At 42.7% G+C, this 22,401-nt stretch overlaps 2 protein-coding genes across 3 annotated transcripts in view; one reads left to right on the top strand and one right to left on the bottom strand.

Moving 5' to 3' along the window:
• The first annotated feature begins 2,597 nt into the window (after positions 1 to 2,597).
• On the top strand, positions 2,598 to 5,959 carry LOC116059463 (retinol dehydrogenase 8). 2 transcript variants are annotated; one of them, XM_031312553.2, is made up of 7 exons: positions 2,598 to 2,796; positions 4,331 to 4,468; positions 4,563 to 4,724; positions 4,825 to 5,004; positions 5,085 to 5,178; positions 5,332 to 5,515; positions 5,650 to 5,959. In XM_031312553.2, the coding sequence occupies exons 2-7, from the start codon at positions 4,372 to 4,374 to the stop codon at positions 5,857 to 5,859; spliced, it is 927 nt and encodes a 308-aa protein (XP_031168413.1). In that variant the 5' UTR covers positions 2,598 to 2,796; positions 4,331 to 4,371; the 3' UTR covers positions 5,860 to 5,959. The 2 variants fall into 2 exon arrangements, with proteins under 2 accessions (XP_031168413.1, XP_031168415.1); XM_031312555.2 differs by lacking the exon at positions 4,563 to 4,724.
• Positions 5,960 to 7,341: 1,382 nt separating this feature from the next.
• notch3 (notch receptor 3) overlaps positions 7,342 to 22,401 on the bottom strand; it is a 29,538-nt gene continuing 14,478 nt past the window's right edge. Inside the window, exons 7-32 of the mRNA XM_031312486.2 lie at positions 22,096 to 22,251; positions 21,795 to 21,980; positions 20,623 to 20,736; positions 19,371 to 19,484; positions 18,151 to 18,384; positions 17,797 to 17,907; positions 17,498 to 17,690; positions 17,176 to 17,321; positions 16,630 to 16,863; positions 16,363 to 16,515; positions 16,013 to 16,241; positions 15,701 to 15,902; positions 15,426 to 15,582; positions 15,146 to 15,330; positions 14,898 to 15,030; positions 14,414 to 14,784; positions 13,761 to 14,284; positions 13,340 to 13,666; positions 13,100 to 13,248; positions 12,769 to 12,997; positions 12,538 to 12,628; positions 12,220 to 12,388; positions 11,769 to 12,073; positions 11,490 to 11,637; positions 11,277 to 11,374; positions 7,342 to 11,172 (exon numbers count right to left, since the gene is read on the bottom strand). Of these exons, the coding sequence (XP_031168346.1) occupies positions 9,667 to 11,172; positions 11,277 to 11,374; positions 11,490 to 11,637; positions 11,769 to 12,073; positions 12,220 to 12,388; positions 12,538 to 12,628; positions 12,769 to 12,997; positions 13,100 to 13,248; positions 13,340 to 13,666; positions 13,761 to 14,284; positions 14,414 to 14,784; positions 14,898 to 15,030; positions 15,146 to 15,330; positions 15,426 to 15,582; positions 15,701 to 15,902; positions 16,013 to 16,241; positions 16,363 to 16,515; positions 16,630 to 16,863; positions 17,176 to 17,321; positions 17,498 to 17,690; positions 17,797 to 17,907; positions 18,151 to 18,384; positions 19,371 to 19,484; positions 20,623 to 20,736; positions 21,795 to 21,980; positions 22,096 to 22,251 (6,464 nt within the window). The 3' untranslated portion in view covers positions 7,342 to 9,666. The remainder of the gene's footprint in view (positions 11,173 to 11,276; positions 11,375 to 11,489; positions 11,638 to 11,768; positions 12,074 to 12,219; positions 12,389 to 12,537; positions 12,629 to 12,768; positions 12,998 to 13,099; positions 13,249 to 13,339; positions 13,667 to 13,760; positions 14,285 to 14,413; positions 14,785 to 14,897; positions 15,031 to 15,145; positions 15,331 to 15,425; positions 15,583 to 15,700; positions 15,903 to 16,012; positions 16,242 to 16,362; positions 16,516 to 16,629; positions 16,864 to 17,175; positions 17,322 to 17,497; positions 17,691 to 17,796; positions 17,908 to 18,150; positions 18,385 to 19,370; positions 19,485 to 20,622; positions 20,737 to 21,794; positions 21,981 to 22,095; positions 22,252 to 22,401) is intronic.

Raw genomic sequence — 22,401 nt, 5'->3', positions numbered from 1 at the left:
CTCCACCATTTAAAGTTTTAAAATATCAAGCTTTTTTCTTTGTACATTGGAAGTCAATGGAGCAATCTTTATGTCTTCTTCAGGCTATTTCCTATTCTAAATGCTACTACTCCTACATACTTTCACCTACAGACGTAATTCAAACTTTAAACTATTTACACAACCTTCAGCTTTTAGAAAATGATTCAGCTGTTAAATATTTGTTACAGTTTTTGTGCTTCTTTGTGCTTTTTCTGCTTTTTTACTCAGTGTGGGTGATGACACAGCTACTAGTGCAGAGGAGAGAAAACATCGTCTGAAAACTTTAACTTCACTTGGCCACAATTTGACATACTAGGCCATGACTTTTTAATGGCTTTTTTCAACATATTATACTATGACCTTTTTATCACATTTTTTGACATACTATACTATGACTAATTGTACTTATGACTTTTTTTATATACAGACTATGACTTTTTTATCACTTTTTTTGACATACCATACTATGACTTTTTAATTACTTTTTCGACATACTATACTATGACTTTTTTTTTATCACTTTTTCGCCTTTCGTACTATGATTTGTTTTTATCACTTTTTGGACATACTGACTTTATCATTTTTTTCGACGTACAGACTATGACTTTTTTGATATACTATACTATGACTTTTTTATGACTTTTTTTAACATACTACACTATGACTTTTTATGACATACTATACTATGACTTTTTTATCACTTTTTCGCCTTTCATACTATGATTTGTTTTTATCACTTTTTATGACATACTATACTATGACTTTTTTATCACTTTTTCGCCTTTCATACTATGATTTGTTTTTATCACTTTTTGGACATACTGACTTTATCATTTTTTTCGACGTACAGACTATGACTTTTTTGACATACTATACTATGACTTTTTTGATATACTATACTATGACTTTTTTATGACTTTTTTTAACATACTACACTATGACTTTTTATGACATACTACACTATGACTTTTTATGACATACTATACTCTGACTTTTCATGACTCAGGTCAGATAGCTTAGGGTGATGCGGTTATAAGCGGAATACGGAAAGTTATACTATACTATGACTTATTATCACTTTTTTCGACATACTATACTATCACTTTTTTAGACATACTGTACTATAACTTTTTTCAAGATACTATAAAATTACTTTTTATCACTTTTTTCAACATACTATACTATGACTTTTTTCAACATACTATAATATGACTTCTTATCACTTTTTTCGACAAGCTATACTGACTTTTTTATTACTTTTTTCGACATGCTATATACTATGACTTTTTTATCACTTTTTTCGACACAATGATATGACTTTTTTGACATACTGCACTATGACTTTTTCATCACTTTTTTCGACATACTATACTATGACTTTTTTTTTATCACTTTGTTCGACATACTATACTATGACTTTTTTTCGACATACTATACTATGACTTTTTAATCACTTTTTTTCTGACATACTATACCATGACTTCTTATCACTTTTTTTTGACAAACTTTGAACAGTAATATCGTTGGAAATACTTCTATTGATAAATACATGTTTTCTGGTTTGTGTCTTGAAGCTAGTGGGACAGTGGACCTGTCTCGCATTACTAGTGGCCACAGTAAGGAATTGCAACACTACATTAGTATTCAGTGATATCAAACAATATAAACCCCTACACCATGTAGTCTGATGCATTTAAAAAATATGGACTATATATAATTTGTGAATAGCTCCCTTTTATTTGGCGGTGGGCTGAATATTGGAAACAGAAAAGTTTATTGTTTATAGGTTGGTAATGTGTCTGCTTGACGCTAGATGGGGTTGACAGTTGACTATTAGGATTCATTCTATATTTAGAGCGTTTACTGCCATCTTATGATCACCGTGAGGAACTGCAACAACACATTAAAACATCAAGCAAGAGTCGCTTTGCCAGACCCTCCTCCAAGGTGCGCTGAAGGTACTACCGAAACATACTTTCGGTAAATACTTTCAAAATTAAGTGTAAAAAAATGATCAAAAACTTTATTAAGGTACAGATATTTACACGGATTTTTATGATTCTTAACGAGTATCTGTGATAAGAGTATTCATACGAACGAATCCTAATGTTAATGCATATAATAGGCTTTTAATCAAACCCCCGTCAACGCGAATGATGAATAGATCGATGGATGAATTATCATTTTTTTGGTTATACTTATTATACTTACTATTTCTACTATATTTATTGCAATACTCTGGACCGTATGCCTATTGTGAATTTATTAAAATAACATTTTTTTGTAAAAAAAAAAAAAAAAAAACGTCTAGAAAGGACATATTTTTGTTAATAATAATGAAAACAAAACAAAAAAAAAATATAATAATAATAATCTGTTTTCCTTCTCTAATCATTAACCAATTCTGAGGCATCTATGGACATGTGGGAGTGCATAATATTATACATCCATGGTGCATACTTGCTGTAGTTTAAAGTTTGACCCAAAACATAACAATATAGCCATAATATGGCACACAGCGTGCCGTGATGTGTGACGTGCTACAGTTGTCACAGGAGTCGTTGTCACTTGAAGAACTACAACTCCCACACACTGACTCGGCCTATGTGACCCATTTAGGTAATCGCTGGGCTTATGTAGCCGCCTGTCCCGCTGTGACTTGGTCGTATCCCCCTCTCTGAACGCTGCAGTAACGTTAGTTTATAGACTCGCTGGTGTAGTACATCTTTATTTCCTAAATCTGCTGGTGTGGAAGACGCGCTGCTCGATCTACAGGTTGGTAGACTGCAACACCACCTAATCAGAACCACAGGCCTCTGAGTCTGGACTTTGATGAGGTTAACTCGCCCTGTAGGGGCTTAACAGTATCTGCAATTCTCACAGTCTAGAGTGACCTTATCGTATATTTTATCCCTGTGGTGTCACTGTAATTTGGATGATAAAGCCTACAGTGATGGAAAGTAACTATTACTTAAGTGCTTTGCTTAACCACAATCTTAAGGGCAAACATAGGGCTACACACAGGTATCATCATTGTGTGGTATAAAATGCAGTGTATTCTACTATACTGTATTTCAGAGAAAAATATTGCAATTACGAATGACAACTTAACTCCACCATTGAGGAAACAAGTAATGGCCATAAATAAATAAAAATACATTATGAATGCAGGACTTAACTTTCTATTCAATTAAAATAAATTGAGCATTAATGCCTAGACCAGCAATGTAAATATAAATGTAAATATGTGATATCCTCCTTAAAGTATCAACATTCATTACATCACACAGTGATTGGGCTGGGACTGGATTTCCAAAATTCATTATTTTGTTATCATGTTGTGCATCTCATGACTCTTCACATACATATACTCACTCACTCACTCACTCACTCACTCAGTTTTTTTATGCTACCTCTTTTAGTTTGCTTTTAATGTTCTCTCTTGTTATATACTGTATTGTGTTATTCTGAATATGTGTCGGACCACATGAAAAATAGCTGCAGCCCTGCTGTAGCTAATGGGGATCCTAATAAACTAAACTAAAACTAAACTCATTGTGTCTACTGATGAACACTTAGCATGCTGCTGTAGGTGGTCAAAAATTCCAGGATACATAAATCAGATTAGAGCCAATAATCTTTGAAGAAATACCACACTGGCCTCAGTTGTGCCTCACAGAGGCAAGGATGGCTTCTCGCATCCAGTGACTTCTTTTGTTGAGTTTTGGAAGAATTGTTTAAAGCAAAAACTCAACCTAGAACCCTGTCACTGGTCAGTATTCCTATTTATGTGTGGTAAATCAACAGCATCAAGTTTAAACATTTGGATTTGATATCAGCTCACAGAGGAACAAAGGCTTCTTAGAAGACTTAATATTTCGTGCCAGCATTCAGTGATCATACAGGGAAATATAGACGATAAAGAGATAAAAGAGAGATGCTAATCACTCCACTTACAGTAATGCCATTATATCATAATCCAATGCAGCTGCAAGATTTGTTGCATTTTGAGCATACAATGCTTGTGCTTTTTTGTAATCACTCTCACATCAATTTCCATGCACATTCTGTAGAGATTTGCAAATAGCATTCAAGGCAAAAAAAAGGAAAAAAAATTAGATAGATGTACACATTGCACATTAGGAAAACAAGGGAATTACAACACTTAATCACAAAATACCATCTATATTGAACAGAATGGTGATGGCGATGACATCATTTTAGAAGGATTTTCCTTACATCATTTTTTTGAAGGATTGAAGGATTTTCCTTTATTTACATTTGTTACATCATTTTTTTAACTGAGCAGCCAGGATCCTCCTGAGGTTTGAGGTCAGAGGTCAAAGAGCCATGGGAACCAGGAGAGTGCTGGTGACTGGGTGCTCCTCTGGTATCGGCTTGGCTGTGGCTGCACGGCTGGCTAAGGATGAACTCAGACGGTTTAAAGGTCAGCCATTCACTCTTCTCAACCGAAAAAGAGTAGATAATATAAATAACTGCAGCTACTTACAGCCAGTGTATTTATTGTTTATCTGAGGCAGTGGTTGCCACAATGAGGGATCTTAGGAAACGGGGGCCCTTGGAGAAAGCAGCAGGTGACTCCTTAAACAAAACCCTGGAAATCAAACAGTTAGATGCCTGTTGTGAAGCCTCCATCAGAGAGTGTGTCAACAGCCTGCCGGACAGACGGGTGGATGTTCTTGGTCTGTCTCCTCTCATTCACATGCTCATAGACATTTTTTTAAAGTGAATTTAAGATCTCTCTATAAGCATATAATGACATAGGATACTCCGCTGTTACAGTGAACAATGCTGGTGTTGGCATGATTGGACCATTGGAGTGCCAAAGTATTGACGCCATGAAGAATCTCTTTGACACAAACTTCTTTGGCCTGGCTAGGCTGGTGAAAGAGTTGCTGCCTGACATGAAGCAGAGGCAGAGCGGCCATATTGTGGTGATGAGCAGCGTCATGGGAATACAGGGTGCGTTTGTTTGTGTTAGTGATATTGCAGAAGAAGAGAGGTAAGAGGTTGCTAACAGGTGTTCTTATGTTTCTACACAGGGCTTCTGTTCAATGATGTCTACTCTGCCTCCAAATTTGCTGTGGAAGGATTTTGTGAAAGTCTGGCAGTGCAAGCAATGAAGTTTAGCATCAAGTGATTACATGTCCTGAAAAATATATTAGCTTTAACAACTCAATGCAGCCTCCCCACAACTAAAACTTAATATATCAGTAAGCACACAACAGCACGACTTGTTGACTGTAATGTAACAGTGATCCTATATCTTTTTGATATCTCTGTCACAAGGACGACTCTAGTGGAACCTGGCCCTGTGGTGACAGAGTTTGAAAGGAAAGTGTATGAGGACGCTGAGAAGATGGATCTTTCAGGGACGGATGAGGAGACTGCCAAAATATTCCGTGAAGTTTACCTACCATACTCTAAAAAGATCTTCGCCTCATTAGGCCAGACACCAGAGGAAGTGGCTGAGGCAAGTGATGACAATTATGTTTCCATTTGACTACAGTAAAAGGTCACTAAGAATAAACAATAAAAGAATAATAACAATGGTTTTGCCAGTGGAAATGCATAATGAGGAAGCCGCCTTTTGTTTGTATTTTTCAGCAAACCGTTAAAGTGATCACAGCCAAGGAGCCTCCTCTGCGCCACCAGACCAACCGCCTATACATGCCCATGACTGCACTGAAGCATGCAGATCCGACTGGTCGACTGCCTCTTGACGCCTTCTATAAGATGATATTTAAACACGACAGCGTGTTCAATGCTACTCTTGGGGTGCTGCGCATGCTGCAGAGGAGCGCATGGAAGAAATAAAGATTGCACAGACTATAAATGTTATTCCTAAGGGAACAATGATTGACTATGGTAGCTACAACTTGTTGTCAGAGGTTTTTAGTAAAATATCCAACTGTAATGTGACAGAAGTTTCCTTCTGAGAAGCAATGAACATGGCACAAGCCGTAGAATGTTGTAGGGTGGATTGCCCTAATGTGGGACACTGCCTAATGTGGGACACCTAAGCTCCAGTGGGTGTGGCTCTTCCCCAAACTAATGAATGTCAGTGAAAACTATGGGAAAGCAAAGCTGTAGTGTTATGTGATCAAAATCACATGACCTTTGAACTGTCCAGTCATAAATTGGGGCGGGGCAATCATCAAACAGGAAGTACCTGCTGTGAAAGCTACCAGAACGTCAGTGACATAAACACAAATTGGTGTTAAGAGTATAAATTAATTATTATCAAAATAATCATGGTACTTTTTTATTTGAATGTGTTTATGAAATGTTTGTTCATTAAAACATAGTATAGCATGGTGTATATTTAAACTATATATTTGATTTTAATAGATTTTTCTATTGTCCCACTTTAGGACAAGTAGTGTCCTAAAGTGGGACAGTATGATTAGCCTAATGTGGGACAGTTGTAAAACTACAACCCAGTCAAGAATGTGTGGTTTATGCAACAGTAATGGTTATTTACATGTTCTTAGTGATCTTTTGCAGTATTAAAATACTTTATTACTACAGATATTTAAGGTCAAGGGACATTTTTACGGTGGTTTGAAGGTTGTGTGTGTGTGTGTGTGTGTGTGTGTGAAGGGAGTAGGGGGTCTTAAAGAAAATCAATTTATACAATATCTGTAGGAGGTCCTTGGATGTCAGGGTGATGGGTGGGCGTTAACACACAGGACTTTTTTTTAACAAAAAATGTAAGATTATTTTTTTGGGCATTTTCGGCCTTTATTTTGACAGGACAGCTGGAGACATAAAAGGGGAGGGAGAGGGAGAGAGAATGACGTGCAGCAAAGGGCCGCAGGTCGGAGTCGAACCCGGGCCCGCTGCATTGAGGAGTAAACCTCTATTATATGGTCACCTGCTCTACCAACTGAGCTCTCCGGGTGCCCAACACACAGCACTTTCAAGCAAGGGAGCGGAGTGCGCTTCCCGGGGAAAACAAAAGACTTTCACCGAGGAAATGCGTGTTTCTTGGGAGTGTTACAAACCACGATCTTTTTCCTAAACTCAACTAGTTGTTTCGGTGCCTAAAATAAATTTTCGTCGCCGCATAACGCATACATTTTAGGGGCATAACATTTCGTACGATTTCATACGAACCCGTTCATGAGAATGCGTTTGAACCAGAAAACTTAACATTTCAGATGTTAAAACTGTTGAATTATTAATCTCAGGTAACTGCATTTCAGTTTTGTTTTAATGGTTATGATTATGAGGATCTGAATTAATGAATATCCTCCTTTAAAATATGAAACAATCACTGAAAACCAGGACACAAAATGTAGTTCCCTACAAATTTTATTATAAGTAACTTTACAACTTTTGACTGTAGAAAGTAAAACCGTGGAAAGGTTTTATATACAATGGTTTTGAACTACTTTTAAACAAGTATAGAAATTAATAATGATAGAAAATATCTATGACTGTTCTAATAACACAAGACAAATAAAATATCAGTCACAGCATCAGCTTCAAATAATGCTAAATGAAGTACATTTTATTTTTGTCCTTTTTAGTACATAATAATCATTTCAGAAACATAAGACTTCTCAAGCAAAGATCTACCCAGAACAAACATATTTACAAACAGAAGTTGGGAGGTTGAAATGTACAAAACACTTAGTGCGACCTGGAAGAGAAATTGAAAGACCAGTTATATATAAAAATCAAAAATCAAACAAAAAACAGTTTTCGTAAGTAAAATGTGAACTGGACTGTGAACAATAACACGTTTCCTAGGTCTGACAAAACAGTAGCCGAGTCTATAGTGAACAGGATAAAACAATAATTGAAAGATAAACTATGACACAACTAGGGGCAGTGTTAGGTCACCACAAAAGTAGTAGCTAGGAGTGGTGGCCTACTAATTTCTGTTCATGATGTCACACAATGAAAATGCAGTGGTTTCAAAATTCTACTATTATCAATTGAATTTATGCTGAAATGTCCACAGTACACTAGGGGAGGATGACCTCTCATGTGGGGGTAAAGAGTTGGTCAGACATTACACAAAGTGTTAGCTGGATGACTGGGAGAGTCATCTCAGAATTTTGTAAAAGGTTTAAGGGTGTAGCACTACATAGTAGTGTTCTTTCCTTCAGTCTCTTCTAACAATCATCTTAAGATGCATCTCCACTGTCCCTGGACTGGGAGCTACTGTAGATGCAGGGGAACTGTCCCAATGCATGCCATAAAACATCTCCCTGAGGAGTGACAGGGCATAAGCAGTCACAGCCCAGCAGCCACACCCTCACACTGACCACTACTCCACCACAGACACTACCAGAGGCGAGGTGAGAGTGTCAATGAGACCTCAACCACCACAGCTAGTCCAGAATGTTTCCATTTAGTCCAGTAAAGGACATGATGTGGACTTGACAAATTAAATGTCCACCTGGCCTGTTCATCTGGTTCTACTCTGTGTTGGATGCTGCTGAAAGGCACATCATCCAGACTCAACAAGACAGGCAAAATGGAGGAATGTTTGCAGGGAAGAGTGATATAAAATAGCAGCTGATAAGCATAGCTTAGTACATCCGAAGTGATGCTAAAAGAAAGGTATCCATGGTTTTCACAAATATACAGAGTATAAAACAAATGGAACAAAAAAATAAAATAAAACAAACTAAAAAGGGCAGTGAGAGGCTGAGTCCTGTAGAGTCATGAGAAACTACAGTTGAAATAAAAGCATTACACCTAAACCTTTACTCTGCTGATTTATTTTGAAAGTTCATAAGGAAAATGACCATGGATTAAATGCCACCCATATATTATAAATATCCATTGCAGTTAAATGTTGTATTTGACCCACACTTTCCCTTCGAGGCTGGTCACTTGAAGTGCTTCAGAGACACTCATCTACATTCTTATTCATAATACTCATGTGGAAAGTAATCAATTACCACAATTCAATCAAATCAGAACATATTACTACTGCTGAGCCACTCTTAATATATATCTGCTAGAACCAGTTTCTCATGTTTACCAGCTGTCATTGGCCTAAATAAATATCAGTCAAGAGAGATGAAAAATCCTCTTTCTGTCTGTTAACTGGTCTGAATGATGAATTATATTCCTTTACCATCACTTGCCATACTGGCTAAATAGAAATGTAGGCGATCTGTATAAAATAGGAGGGGGTGGCACATTATGTGAGAAGCTATAGGACAGAAAGAGGGTAAAACACCTAAAAGAGCAATTCAGAGAGATAAAAACAATAAATAAAAATAAATGAATTCCCTTCAACACTTTACTTTTTTCTCATATCTACTTTTTAAATGTTTGTTAGTTTCCAGGCGAGCATCCCTAAGTCTTTGAAATGAAAGACTTGGTTTTCTTCATATACTTTTTTTATAATAAAAAACAAGTCCATCTGTGACAGAATTACTTCATTAAATTGTCTGCTGTTTTTTCAGACAACACACATTTCCCTTTACTTTTTTCTCTGCAAAAATCACTAGCAGACGGTCCTCGTGATAATCATAGTCAATCCAAATCCAATGAAAATCTTGGAAACAGGCTGACATATATAAACAGACAAGCCCAACGGCCAGTCCACAAAATCTTCTACCCCAGGTCCCTTTTCAAGCAGGGGCCATGAGATCTTCACGCAAACACCTGCATTTTGCCATTGGCCTCTGGGATTTGAGTAATTTGGGTCTGGGCAGGGCCAGCAACTGCTGGGCTGGGTGTGGAATCTGACCAATCAGAGACGCAGTGAGGGGAGGGGCTGGACCAGGGCTCCGGAGACTCTGGGGAGGGGGTCAGGTAGGGGTGCTCACTGGGCAAATGGAGGTAATGCTTGGGCGTGGCATCTAGTGCAGATGAGTAGCTGTGCTGAGAGGGAGGAGTTGGGTAATCCTCTGTTCCTGCAGTGCTGCCACTAGGCTGGGAGGGCAGAGCCTGAGTGGGCTGGGCTGCTGGCGTGACCGCCTGTGGGGGCTGAGCAGGAGGCTGGGGCTGAGAAGGTTGCTGAGGCATCTGCTGCTGCTGGAAGAAGGATGGTGGGGGCTGGGAGGTCTGGGGTGTTGGTGGGGTGGAGGTACTCATGCGGGCCATGCTCTGCTGGTTGGTGATGGTGTGGTTGATGAGCTGCTGCTGCTGCTGCTGCTGTTGTTGCTGCTGCTGCTGCTGCTCAGCAATGGAGGGCAGCTTGACTGGGCTGATAGTGGGCGTGGAGGTAACAGGTGTGGGCTGCAGCATGGCATTACGGTAGAGCTGCTGTTGGTGCATCAGCATGTTTTGCTGCTGCATGGCTGGGCTCTGGGGGTGCATGCCTGCCTGGCTACTCTGCACAAGATTCACCACCTGCTGACCACACTGGGAGGAGGCCATCCGGCTGTGCCAGTCAAAGGGCACACTGACAGGACTGACCAAGCCCATGTTGAGCCCCATCTGGCCTGAACTCAGCACATATCCATGGTTAACATCTGAAGCCATGGAAACGCGTCCCTGCAAGGACATTCCTCCAGCTCCCAGGTCATTTAGTTGGGCAAGAGACACAGCAAAGGGGCCACCTCCCTCCAACATGCTACTATGTACCATTGGGGTGTTTGGGACAGACATGGAGGAGTGAAAGAGCCCTGGTGACTGCATGGCCACAGGGGAAGTGGGGTTGGTGATGTAGCCAGCATTGCTAGCTCCCCCATGGGGTGAGTCCAGTGAGTCGACTGGGGACAGGGTAACTGAGCTCTCCAGTAAGGCACTCTGCATGTCCAAGGTCAGCTTCTTATTACGGGCCTTGACCGACTCCTTCAGACTGTTAGCATGTTGGCTTCCCAGGCTAGAACCCTTGGCCCCAGGCCGACGGTTCTTCTTGCCCTGTGGGGTGTTCTTCAGACTAGGCAGGAAGGCACTGGGAGGGCACATGAGAGGAGACAGAGTGTGCCCCCCAGTGAGGTGGTGTCCAGGCCCTCCATGACCCTGGGGACTCCTTACTGTGTTGTACTCATCAAGAAGTTGCACAATGTCGTGGTGCATACGCTCTTGAGCAATGTCCCTTGGCAACCTGTCCATATGGTCTGTGATCTCTCTGTTTGCAAAATGAGCCAGCAGCACTTTCACAGCCTCACAGCTGCCCTCACGGGCTGCAAGGAACAGAGGGGTCTCCTCCTGAAAAGACAAACAGAGCAGATCAGAGGCTGTGTTAGATACAAACATATCTGAATTCAAGCCACGCTGAAGTGTGCTTAAAACAGTATAAGTGGATGTCACACCTTGAGATCTTGCATATCTTTGTTTGCACCATTCTTCAGCAGGGCAATAGTGGCATCCACATTATTAACAGCAGCAGCCCAGTGCAAGGAAGATTTACCTAAAAGAGATAACAAATGATGAGATTACACATCTATGGTTTCAGTGAATATTATCACAAAACAGGGACATTTGCATCAGGATACCCACTAGAGTGAAATATTACACATACATACCCAATTCATCAACTGCATTGACATCAGCATGACAAGTGATGAGTTCCTCTACCATGCCCTCTACTGCCAGCCGTGCTGCCAGGATCAGCGCGGTGGAGCCATCATACATACGGGAGTCAAGATCTGTAGCCCGATTTCGGATCAGAATCTAGGAGGATGGAAAAGATTGGGTTCAACATTATGATTTCATGCATTTCTACACATATATGTTAAAAAAAGTTAAAAGGCATTTGTACCACTAATGTGGCCAATAAACAGTACATGTTGACGTTTGTTTACCTGGAAGACACCCTGTGCATCTGCAGCCACTGCAGCATGTAGCGGTGTACGTCCTGTGTTATCCTGAGCGTTGGCATCTGCCCCGGCATCCAGCAGCCTCTTAGCAGCATCAGCACGGGCGTAGCGAGCAGCCAGGTGGAGCGCTGTCTCACCAGTGCGGTCTGTTTGGGCAGCAAGGGATGCTCCCTGGTAGATTAGGTCAGAGATAATGTTGGCTGAACACTCCTCATTCTCCTCCTCCTCTGCTACCTCAGGCTCTAAGCCACCTCCACAGAATGATGCCAGCATCAGAGGTGTAAAACCATCTGGTAGGAGATTAAAAAAAAACAGACATGGGTGAGTTTATGGATATTCAAGTGCTCAATATAACAGATTATACGAAGAAAGTATATATATATAAAAAAAAAAATCACAGTTCCAATCTTAGAACTTAGATTATCTCACTACCAACCTGGGCCTCGGACATTAACATCCATGCAGTCGCTTTCAAACTCTCCTTGAGGTGGTGTGAGGGCCATAGTGGGAGGCACGCGAATGTCTGCGGCTGCAAGATGATGCTGTGTCCACTGCCTGCTGTCCACTGCATCTTCACTGTCTGAAAGCATACTCGGCTCCTCAACCTGAACTCACCAAAGAAGAAAAATGTAATTACTTATTGCAGGATTAAATACAGGATGGAATGCTGTTGTAAAATGTACACACTCTTGTGCTTATGTATATTTAAACTGATTAGGATAGTTTATAAATGGAAATATGCTGTGTAACTGACCTTGAGCCTTTTGGCCTCTGGGCAGTCCGACTCCATCCACTGGTCACTGTGATCTCCAAGGAGAGATTCCTCCACAGTTTTTGGCATGTGTCTGTTTACAGATGAATATTTTAAACAATGTAAGCACAATAAAACAAACAAAACAAATTCCTAAAGCAATTCCAAATTGTATTGCTAAAGCACTTCAGTCCCAACATCGTTGGTGTTAACATTTGCACACAAATAACTTACTTCATTCCCAGAGCATCCTGGCCCACGGGTTCCCTGCGGTTCTTGTTGCTGCTGGGTTCCTTCTTGAGGAAGAAGCCCTCAGGGAACCAAAGGGTACTGTGTTCTCTCTTTCTACGAGCAATCAACATTCCTAACACAAGGATGACCAAAAGGAAAAGAGAAGCTATCCCCACCAGCATCAGCATGCCCCATTGAGGTATGGTGTTAATCACAGTAGGCAACCTTTCACCTGTGGTGAGAAGACAAAGTAGTAATCACACATTTGTTTTTTTCATTTGTGCCTCATTAGTTTTACAAGTTCATTTTATGTTATTTAAGTATCTATACTCACCACGGACTTCCTTGAGGGGGTAAGGAAAGCGGAGCATTTCTACAGCTGACAGGGCTCCCAGGTAGTCTGCAGCACTGTCAGCTGTAGGGAAACAGTCCTCAGAGCCCTGAGAGCACAGACGGTTGTCTATTTCCAGGTACACTATGGAACTACAGGAATAGCAGAGAGGCAGGTGTTTAGCGTAATGTAGAATGTACAGGAAAGACTTCAACTTTAATGTTTACTGTATGCCTGACTGACCCGATGACCTCCTGTTGAGGCTGCAGCTCCCGCTTGAGGCGTGCCTCTCGGCGGGTGTAGGGGCGGATCATTGCTTCTCCATTGGTGTCCAGCCGGAAGCGCAGTGCAGTGTGTAGGATAGCACTTAATTTCTGCAGAAAAGCTGTGCTAGTGCGGAGAAGCTCCTCAGGAGGCAGTAGGACTACCAAAACCAAGACACCATCAGCAAGGGCTTCTGGAACCGTCTCTGCACAGTCCAAGCCATCCCAGCCACATTCCTCTGTGTTGCAGCCCTGGTCACACTTTCCATCAGCATAGTGGTCTATACAGTAGGCTTCATATATTGGACTGGAGACGACACAAACAGAAGGATCAGCTCAAGTTTTCTCAGATCAGTACAGAAACAAATGAGGGAATCCTGTTAACAGTAAAGTAAACTCACTTGCAAACTTTCTCCTTGCTTTTGCAGTCAAAGTTGTCATACAGACAGTCAACGTTATTGCAGGACTCATCACACTGGCTGTTGTTGAAGACACGCCAGCAGTCTGCACAACGAGCCCAGGGGTTCACTGCTAGAGAACAGTCGCCACCATCCCAGCGACATAGGAATGTGTTGCATTCCTTGTTGCAAACACCATCATTTGCTTTTTCATGACAGTCTGCTAGAGGGCATGAGAGTGTTGGGACCTCAAGGGATCTGCTGCTCTGCTCGCACCGTTTACCTGTCCAGCCACTGGGACACTGGCAGTGGAAGAATGGGAAGCTGGTCTCTTCGGTGCACAATCCTCCATTCCGGCAGGGCTGGGAGGAGCAGCCTTCGTTACTGCGATGCTGACACTGGGGCCCGCCATAACCTGGCTGGCAGGTGCAACGCGCCCCCCTTGTGGTAAGTGTACAGCTACCTTCATTGTAGCAGGACAGCTCCCGACAGGACATGCTTCTTTCACAATTGGGCCCAGCATAACCCTAAAGATAGAGATAATTTATGCACTTAGATTGTGAACTTTCCTTACACAAATAAGAAAAGCTATAATGCACAAACCACAAAATCAAAAGATTTGGTGTTGAAATCCTTAAAGTTAAATGTACACTTACAAGCTGACACGTGCAGGTGTATCCCAGTGCAGACCCGCTGAATACAGAACAGACTCCTCCGCTCTGACAAGGCTGAGACTCACACACACTGAACCTGCTCTGACACCTCCGGCCAGTGAAGCCAGGCATGCAGATACATTGGTAGTCATTGGGCAACTGGATGCAGTCAAGACTGTTGGATGGGCTGCAGGGGTTAGAGAGACACTCATTTATGTCTCCCTCACATCTCTCTCCTGTGAATCCAGGGGGACAATTGCAGCGGTATCCACCCACTCTGTCCACACAGGTGCCATTGTTCAGGCACTTAGGAGGAGCACTGCGCAGCCTCAGAGGTAGAGCACAGTCATCTTCATTGATCTCACAGAGAACACCTTAAAAAAAGAGGATGATTTAATACTACTATACATTTATTATATTTTAGTCACCTATAGTGTAATCTCTTTAGTAATAAACATAGGTTTATGTTGAATATGTGCTTGCATACCCAGTGTGCCAGGGGGACAGGAGCAGATGTAATGTCCCACCAGATCAATACAAGTGCCTCCGTTCTGGCAAGGATGAGACTGGCACTCATTGATCTCTATCTCGCAGTTCTGTCCAGTAAAGCCTGGCATACACTGCAATGACATGCAGATGACAATTTCATTATCTCTACAATTGTGAAGAAGCACTGTGTGAATACTGACTTTGCTGAAATCTGATGGAGAAGCACATATCGATCAATGAACTCACATCACACTGGTACCCTCCCACATATCCCCTGCAGGTGGCGCCATTGCGGCAGGGTTTGTCTTCACAGTGGTCCACTTGGCTTTCGCAATAGCTTCCAGTGTAGTCAGCAGGGCATTTACAATAGTGGGCATTCCCACTGTTGACACAGTGACCACCGTGGTGGCATAGCTCATCTGTCTGGAGCCCTGATGAGAAAGATTTGGAAGAAAATGTAACTTTAATTATCAGTTACAACACAAACAGAGACAGAGAGGTTAAATGTCATATAACACCCACACACCTCTATGGCGAGCAGCTGTCTCACAAGAAACCCTGGAGATGTCACAGTAACGTCCAGACCAGCCATTAGTACAGTCACAGATAAAGGAAGCATCCTTTTGGCGACAGCGTCCTCCATTTTGGCAAGGAGATGAGCGTCTGCACCAGTCAACTGGTGTCTGGGGAGGCAAGAGGCAAAGAAACGTGTATCAGCATTTATTAGTCTAAAAACATAAAGTCATGAAGACACAAGGCCTTAACAAAACCTTTCATAAGTGTCTGTGAGTGTGTGTGTACCTGGCAGCGGGTGCCAGTGTAGCCCTTGGGGCAGGAGCAACGGAAGGACTCGAGGGCATCTTGACAGATGCCTCCATTAAGGCAGGGCTGGGAGTCACACTCATTGACCTCGTATTGGCAGTGGGAGCCAGTGAAGCCTGAACGGCAGGTACAGGAATAGCCGTTGATTTTATCTGTGCACGTTCCTCCATTAAAGCAAGAGCTGTGGACATGAATATGTGTTATTGCCCCATTCATTAGTTACATACATGTGTATATGAGCAGGTTGATAAAGTACACAGTGAGATATCTCCATGACTCAAACACACTCACCTTTCAGTGCAATCAGGGATGTTGGTTTCGCAGTGGATGCCAGTAAAACCAGGCCTACAGGTGCAGGTGTAGGAGTTAACATAGTCTGTGCATGTGGCTCCATTTTTGCAGGGGGAGCTTTGGCATTCATTGATCTCTAAAGCACAGCGGGGCCCAGTAAAGCCTGCCAGGCAGCTACAGTGGAAGGAGTTCACACCATCTGTACAGGAACCTCCACTTAGGCATGGATCTGATGGCACAAAAGAAGAGGATGACTTCGGTCAAGAACAGTATACAGGAACCTGTTATTGTGTTTGACAGCAACAGACAGTTATAGTAATTTAACACGCTACATTTATGTGGCCACTCACTAGGAGAACAGTCATTGACGTCTGTTTCACACATCAGCCCAGTAAATCCAGCTCTGCAGGAGCACACAAAGCCTCCAAGTGTGTTAGTGCAGGTCCCACGGTTCTTGCAGGGGTTTGAGACGCATTCATTCACATCTACGTTACACAACTGACCTGAAGAATGTAAAACAAGGGTACAATAAGGTTTAACTCAAGATCATAAGTGTTTATGCATTAAGTCTTTCTGTAAGCTTCCAAGCAGGCAGTGGGTCGACAAAAATAGCTTACCTTGCCACCCTGACTGGCAGTTACATTGATAGCCCAAGTAGTCTGGGGTGTGTGTGCAGATGGCATGATTGGCACAGGGGTTAGGGGAACAAGGGGTGAGGACATCAGCACAAGTGGGTCCGCTGTAAGGAAGCTCACACAGACAAGTGAAACTTGCCACACCGTCCACACAGGTGCCCTTGTTCAGACAGGGACTGGATGCACATTCGTTGATGTTCACCTGGCAGAGGTTACCTGTCGGAGGGGCAGCAAAGACATTTACACATTACAGAACAGAACTTAGTGAGCCTGAGACTTGGCCTAACATTGGTGAATGTATCTACACATTTTTAATACACCACTAGGGGGAGGTAGACGATGGTCATTCAGGAAGGGGAAAATGATGAAGGACATGGTAGGAATCTTTTAGACTAAAATATGTCTATAAGGTCTATTAAATACACAGTTAAGACTTTCATTACTGCATGTGCTGCATGTGTGTATTCCTCACTTTGTACTCTACTTTTTGATGTTGATGTATGTTGGGCTACTCTGCCACCCTCTTACCTCTGAAGCCTTGGCGACACTTGCAGGTGAAGCCATTGAGCTGGTCAATGCACGTGCCAGCATTCTGGCAGGGACTCGGCAAACAGTCGTTTCTGTCTAGGTCACAGTTCTTCCCCACCCATCCAGGCTCACAGTCACAACGGTAACTGGAAATACAGGAATATAGTCATTAATCCAAAAGATGCCAAGTTCTAGAGGTGAAATAACAATGCACTGATGTACAAGTTGAAACCTGTGGGATTAGCAACAAGCTTGCAAGATGCTCCTTGATATCATATGTGACGCCACTTTAAACTGTGACAAAGTCTGTAAGAGTTCATACCCGTTGATGTCATCCCTGCATGAGCCATGGACACATGGGCTGCTGCCACACTCGTCCACCTGGGAGTAACAGTAAGGGGGCTTAAAGCCCTCAGGACACTGGCAGTGAAATCCATTCTCTTCATCCACACATGTCCCCCCATTTCTACAGGGGCTAGATGCACACTCGTCTATCTCCACATTACACTTGGAACCTGGCAGGAGAGATGTCAGACACAATCAGAAGTGTGTTTGGCAACATTTCCAATGATGATTGATTTCTCATCTCAAATGTGTGCTGCCATTTTCAGAGGGCCTTACCAGTGAAGCCAGGTTTGCAAACACAGTCATAGCGGTTAATGCCATCTTTGCAGATGCCATAGTCACATGGGTTACTGGCACAATCATCAAAGTTTATTTCACAGTTTGTGCCTGTGTTGACAAAAGAGTTGGTTAGAGTTTTTACATTAGGCTTGCAGAAATATTCAAAAACATCTTAACAATGACGGGGAATATGCTTCAGTACAGACTATGTAAATTAAAATTATATGATATTATGATATATCTATTCCATTTTTTGTTATTACCCTCATTTAAATCATTTTAAAAAAAATTAATAATTAAAAGGTTTGAATTAACAGACCGACTATGTGATTTTGGAGTTATTTGTCTTACCTGAGGTTCCATGTTGGCACTGGCAGATGTACTTGTTGACCAGGTCCACACACTTGCCCCCATTCTGACAAGGGTTGCTGTGGCACTCATTGAGCTGGTTCTCACAGCGATAGCCTGTGTAGCCAGCATCACAGTTACAGGTGTAACTGGCAATGCCATCTACACAAGTACCATGGTGGCATGGGTCGGGCTGACAGTTGTTGATATTACTCTCACAGAGTATCCCTTCATAACCTAAACAAGACAAAAAGCATGAATGGAGATTAATGTTAAGGCATTTATGGAGTCATTTGATGCAGCAAAGCCTTTTTCTGAACGAAAGCTGTTTTTATTCTAGTCTACTGTTTTCAGTTTTCCCTTGAATGGCCATTTCCTTTTCATTTTTCTAGTCAATTAGTTATTTCGTTCAATTTCCTCGGTCTGTTTCCTGCTTTTTCTTTATAAAAGCTTCTACAGTTTTGGGTTCTGATTACTGTGGTTTCCATGTCGACAGTGTTTGTGTGTTGGACAAGAAAAGTGTTGGTTTGTATGGTATGTGTGTAGTGCAGTGCTGAGTTGGGCAAAGCAGTAAAGAAGGGCCCTACACAGGCCTCCCAGTACTGCTTTTGTTCTCAGTGGTGGAGGGAACAATAGACTGCACCACGTCAAACAGGGCCACTTCACTCAACAGAAGGGGCCCACAAACACAGGGAATACCAAGCAGCTGCCCACTGAAACAATAAGAAGGCTCTTTCGTAGGCTTAGGTCCAAACAAACATGTTAAATATCATTGTATACACACAGTATGATCATACACGCAACCTTTGTGACAAACTTCAATGTAGCTCACTGTACCTGAGCTTGTTTTCAAACATGTACTTGACTAAATGTGAAGGAATGAAAGTTAAAATGCAGCATAAGGTGGTGTGTGGGGGTTTAACAGATGAACAGATGTCGGGGTGATGACCAAGGCTCCTTTCTTGGCAACTGCTGGTCCTCAGTGACCCCATGATCCTGAGAGCCGACGAGGGAAAGACGGGATTAGGGGCCTCAAGTCAGTCTGCTTGGCCAGCAGACATCCAGAGAAAACGCTGACCCCCCCAAAACATTGAACACTTAACAAAGACCAAACACAGCCCAACAAGTGTTTAAGGCTCATCTGCTCTTCTGCTGGGAGGAAACCTTGAGCTGTGTACAACTATTCACTGACAACTATTATACACAGGTACAGAAGCCCTTACCTTCAGCACAGCGGCACTCGAACCCATTTGGCCGGTCGTAGCATTTCGCTCCATTCTGGCAGGGCGTGCTGGCGCACTCATCTATGTCGATCTGACACATGGTGCCAGTAAACCCTGGGACATGCAAACACAGAGGTGAAGGGTCAGAAAGAAGGTCCAGTGGAAGGGTCCGTGCTCAGGTCAGAGGGCAGTTCTGTCTCTTCTTAGAAGGGCAGAGGTCTTTGGCTAGGTTAGTGACGTTGGTCTGGCTAAGGTTGGGTTTGAGAGTGTCTCGACTGGTTAAGGACATGTCATCTGTGCACTTGGACCAATGCCAAGATGACCACTACAAAATGCAATGGAAAGCCTGTGACCTTGATAATGTTTTTGAGGAGGGACTTACAATCTAGTGCATACAATGTGGATGTGAAAATAAATGAATATTGCTATTAGGTGGTATGAAATATCTGGGCAGCAAAATGTACGCACTTCAGGTTATTGTACATTTTCGAGTGTCTGCACAATGCCGACTCTAAACTGGAATGTCTGGACTCAATATATAAATAATTATATGGAATGTCTGGAGAAACGGCTAATTTTAACAACAACAATAATAACAATACAAATATTAATAATATTTTATCTAAAGCCTACTGGCTTGAAAAGCTTGAGAAACTGAGAAGGCTTGAAATCAGTGGGCACAGTGCCCAGACAGGGGTGAATTGGTGCATTGGTAGCACACTGCTCAGTTGATTAACAGTGTCACGATGGTCTGTGTATTGGTGCTTGGGCTGCTAAAGGGGGGGTTAGAGGAGACGATGGGATTGTTTTCTCTTTTAGGGTACCCCCCTCTCCCCTTTCTGCATCAGCTCCACCAGCTCAATAGCTAGATGGGGGGTGGAGAGGGGACGTCTGTCCCAGATGTAAATTGAGGATCTGGAAAAGAATCTCATTAGCAGGACTGCTGTTCCCTACCACCACCAGGGCAAGATGAGGGAGACTGCTGTCCCTTCCACATTCCAATGAGGAGGGAATGGGGGTCACAATAGTGTCTTTGTTCAAGGCAGGAGGAGAGGATAGGCAGCCTTGTGGGCCTGCCTTTTTATATGAGTGGTGGCCCTAAACACCAGCAGGCAGAAGTAGCAAGGCCGACCCTCCCTCCTCTGGTTCTGGGGACATAAACTTTGGCTTTCTGTTTTTACTGTTGCTGTCACTGAATTAGAGTTGTTAACAGGGATAGAAATCAACACATGGAATAGAAATAAAGTCTTACCTGGCTGGCAGGTGCATGTAAAGCCATTGACCATGTCCCGACAGATGCCATCATTCACACATGGGTTGCTCTCACAGTCATCTACGTCAACCTCACAGTAAGTCCCCATGTAGCCTGAAAGACAGAAGTTCAATCTGAATACATTTATGTTTTTGCAGCTCAAGCAGATTCACTATGTCCAATGTTTTTATGTACAAGTATGTCAGTTCAAGCCAGCATGGTGTGCATGTATTTGTGTGTACTCTTTGCGATGGAGAAATGATCTGTGGGAAACTTTTCTGTCATGGGAGGCCTCAAAGTTTTTGACGCTGGTCTCTGTTGAACCACAGGATGTAATAAAAGATCCCTAGAGCATCCTCAGTGTCCCCACTCTACTGACCTGAAATCACCACACCCTACTGTCAACAGAGCATTACCCCTCTCTGGGTCAGTGTCCCATTCACCAGATGCATGTTATACATTCTGCGTTAGCAAACTATGGAGGGCTCCTTCATTGAGGTGAAACAGAGTGCTGGGGGAGAGGCTAGCGTGGAATCAGAAATAATCAGCAGCTCCACATGAGCTTTGCCAGGCTGGCTGATGATGAGGAGGGTGAAGAGGAAGGGCCTGTCTCTGGAAATGAAGGGGGAGGGGGAGAGGCTCTGGGAAAAGGCCTCTTTCCCTCTCTGTGTGTATGAGGGGTGCAAAGTGGAGCACAGAGGGGCCCTATTGTTCCGCTCCATTCCCACCACTCTACCACTCATTAGTATTCACAGCACACTCCTCCCCCTAACTGCTCGCCCTCTCTCACATACAGTCCTATAGACCCGACTCCCAGCTCTAATTTGTATAGTTCCCAAAACCCCAGGATGCATGTAGGACTGTGCGTGAGAGTTTCACTGTGTTTTTGTCACTTAGTGTCCAAACCATCACTTAGTCCAAACTAATACCCTGTCTGGCTGTATAGTGCACTGAGAGTAGAGCAGTGCCTCCATACCCCCAACATCAATAGGAATGCATTACATAACACTCTACACTGGCAGTCAGTATGGCAGAACTGTAGATGATGCTATGTCAAGTTTAAATAATAAGTTGTTCCAGTCTGCTATTGGTTTGGACTGTCCCAAGTGAATGACATTGGGCTGAATTGAGGTGTTTTATTGGCAATACTAAAACATGACAGCCCTGAATACCTGGCATGCAGATGCAGGTGAACTCTCCAATGCGGTCCAGGCAAGTGGCGTCATTCTGGCAGGGCATGGACAGGCATTCGTTTATGTCAATTTCACATCTTGGTCCGGCATATCCCCGACCACACTGACACTGAAAGGAGCCCTCTGTGTTCACACATTTTCCAAAATGCTCACATGGGTTGGCACCTGTGGGGAGAAGGCTAAGGTTCAGTATATTAAATACATTTAGTAAAAAGACAAAGCGGAGAGCCTATGACCACAGTAGAGAGTAGAGAATTGTTAAAAAAAAATTCTGACTTACCAATCGAACACTCATCCATGTCCTGGTTGCAGGCACCTCCTACAAAGCCAGCAGGACAGGTGCAAATGGCACGGCCGTTAAGGGGGTTGGTATCGCACACTGCCCCCTCATTGCAGGGGTTACTCACACATGCATCATCAAGGTGGCACAGCAAACCTGTGGAGACGGCACAGAAAGAAAACACATGAAATCAACAATTTAGGAGCCAGCCATCAAGCTCCATTCATATATGTACTGCAACTCTAGACATTACCCGAAAAAGCTGTGTGTGAAAACACAAATGTCCGAATCAGTTGGACCAAAACA

The sequence above is a fragment of the Sander lucioperca genome, chromosome 21, assembly GCF_008315115.2.
Source record: "Sander lucioperca isolate FBNREF2018 chromosome 21, SLUC_FBN_1.2, whole genome shotgun sequence".
NCBI classification, from domain to species: Eukaryota; Metazoa; Chordata; class Actinopteri; order Perciformes; family Percidae; genus Sander; species Sander lucioperca.
Note: the sequence above shows the minus strand (reverse complement) of the source record. Positions and strands in the feature narration are given on the sequence as shown.

Coding starts and splice junctions, on each gene's coding strand:
- LOC116059463 (XM_031312553.2), top strand. CDS start 4,372: ATGGGAACCAGGAGAGTGCTGGTGACTGGGTGCTCCTCTGGTATCGGC. Junction 5,005..5,084: donor CAGCGTCATGGGAATACAGG/GTGCGTTTGTTT, acceptor GTTTCTACACAG/GGCTTCTGTTCAATGATGTC. Junction 5,516..5,649: donor CACCAGAGGAAGTGGCTGAG/GCAAGTGATGAC, acceptor TGTATTTTTCAG/CAAACCGTTAAAGTGATCAC.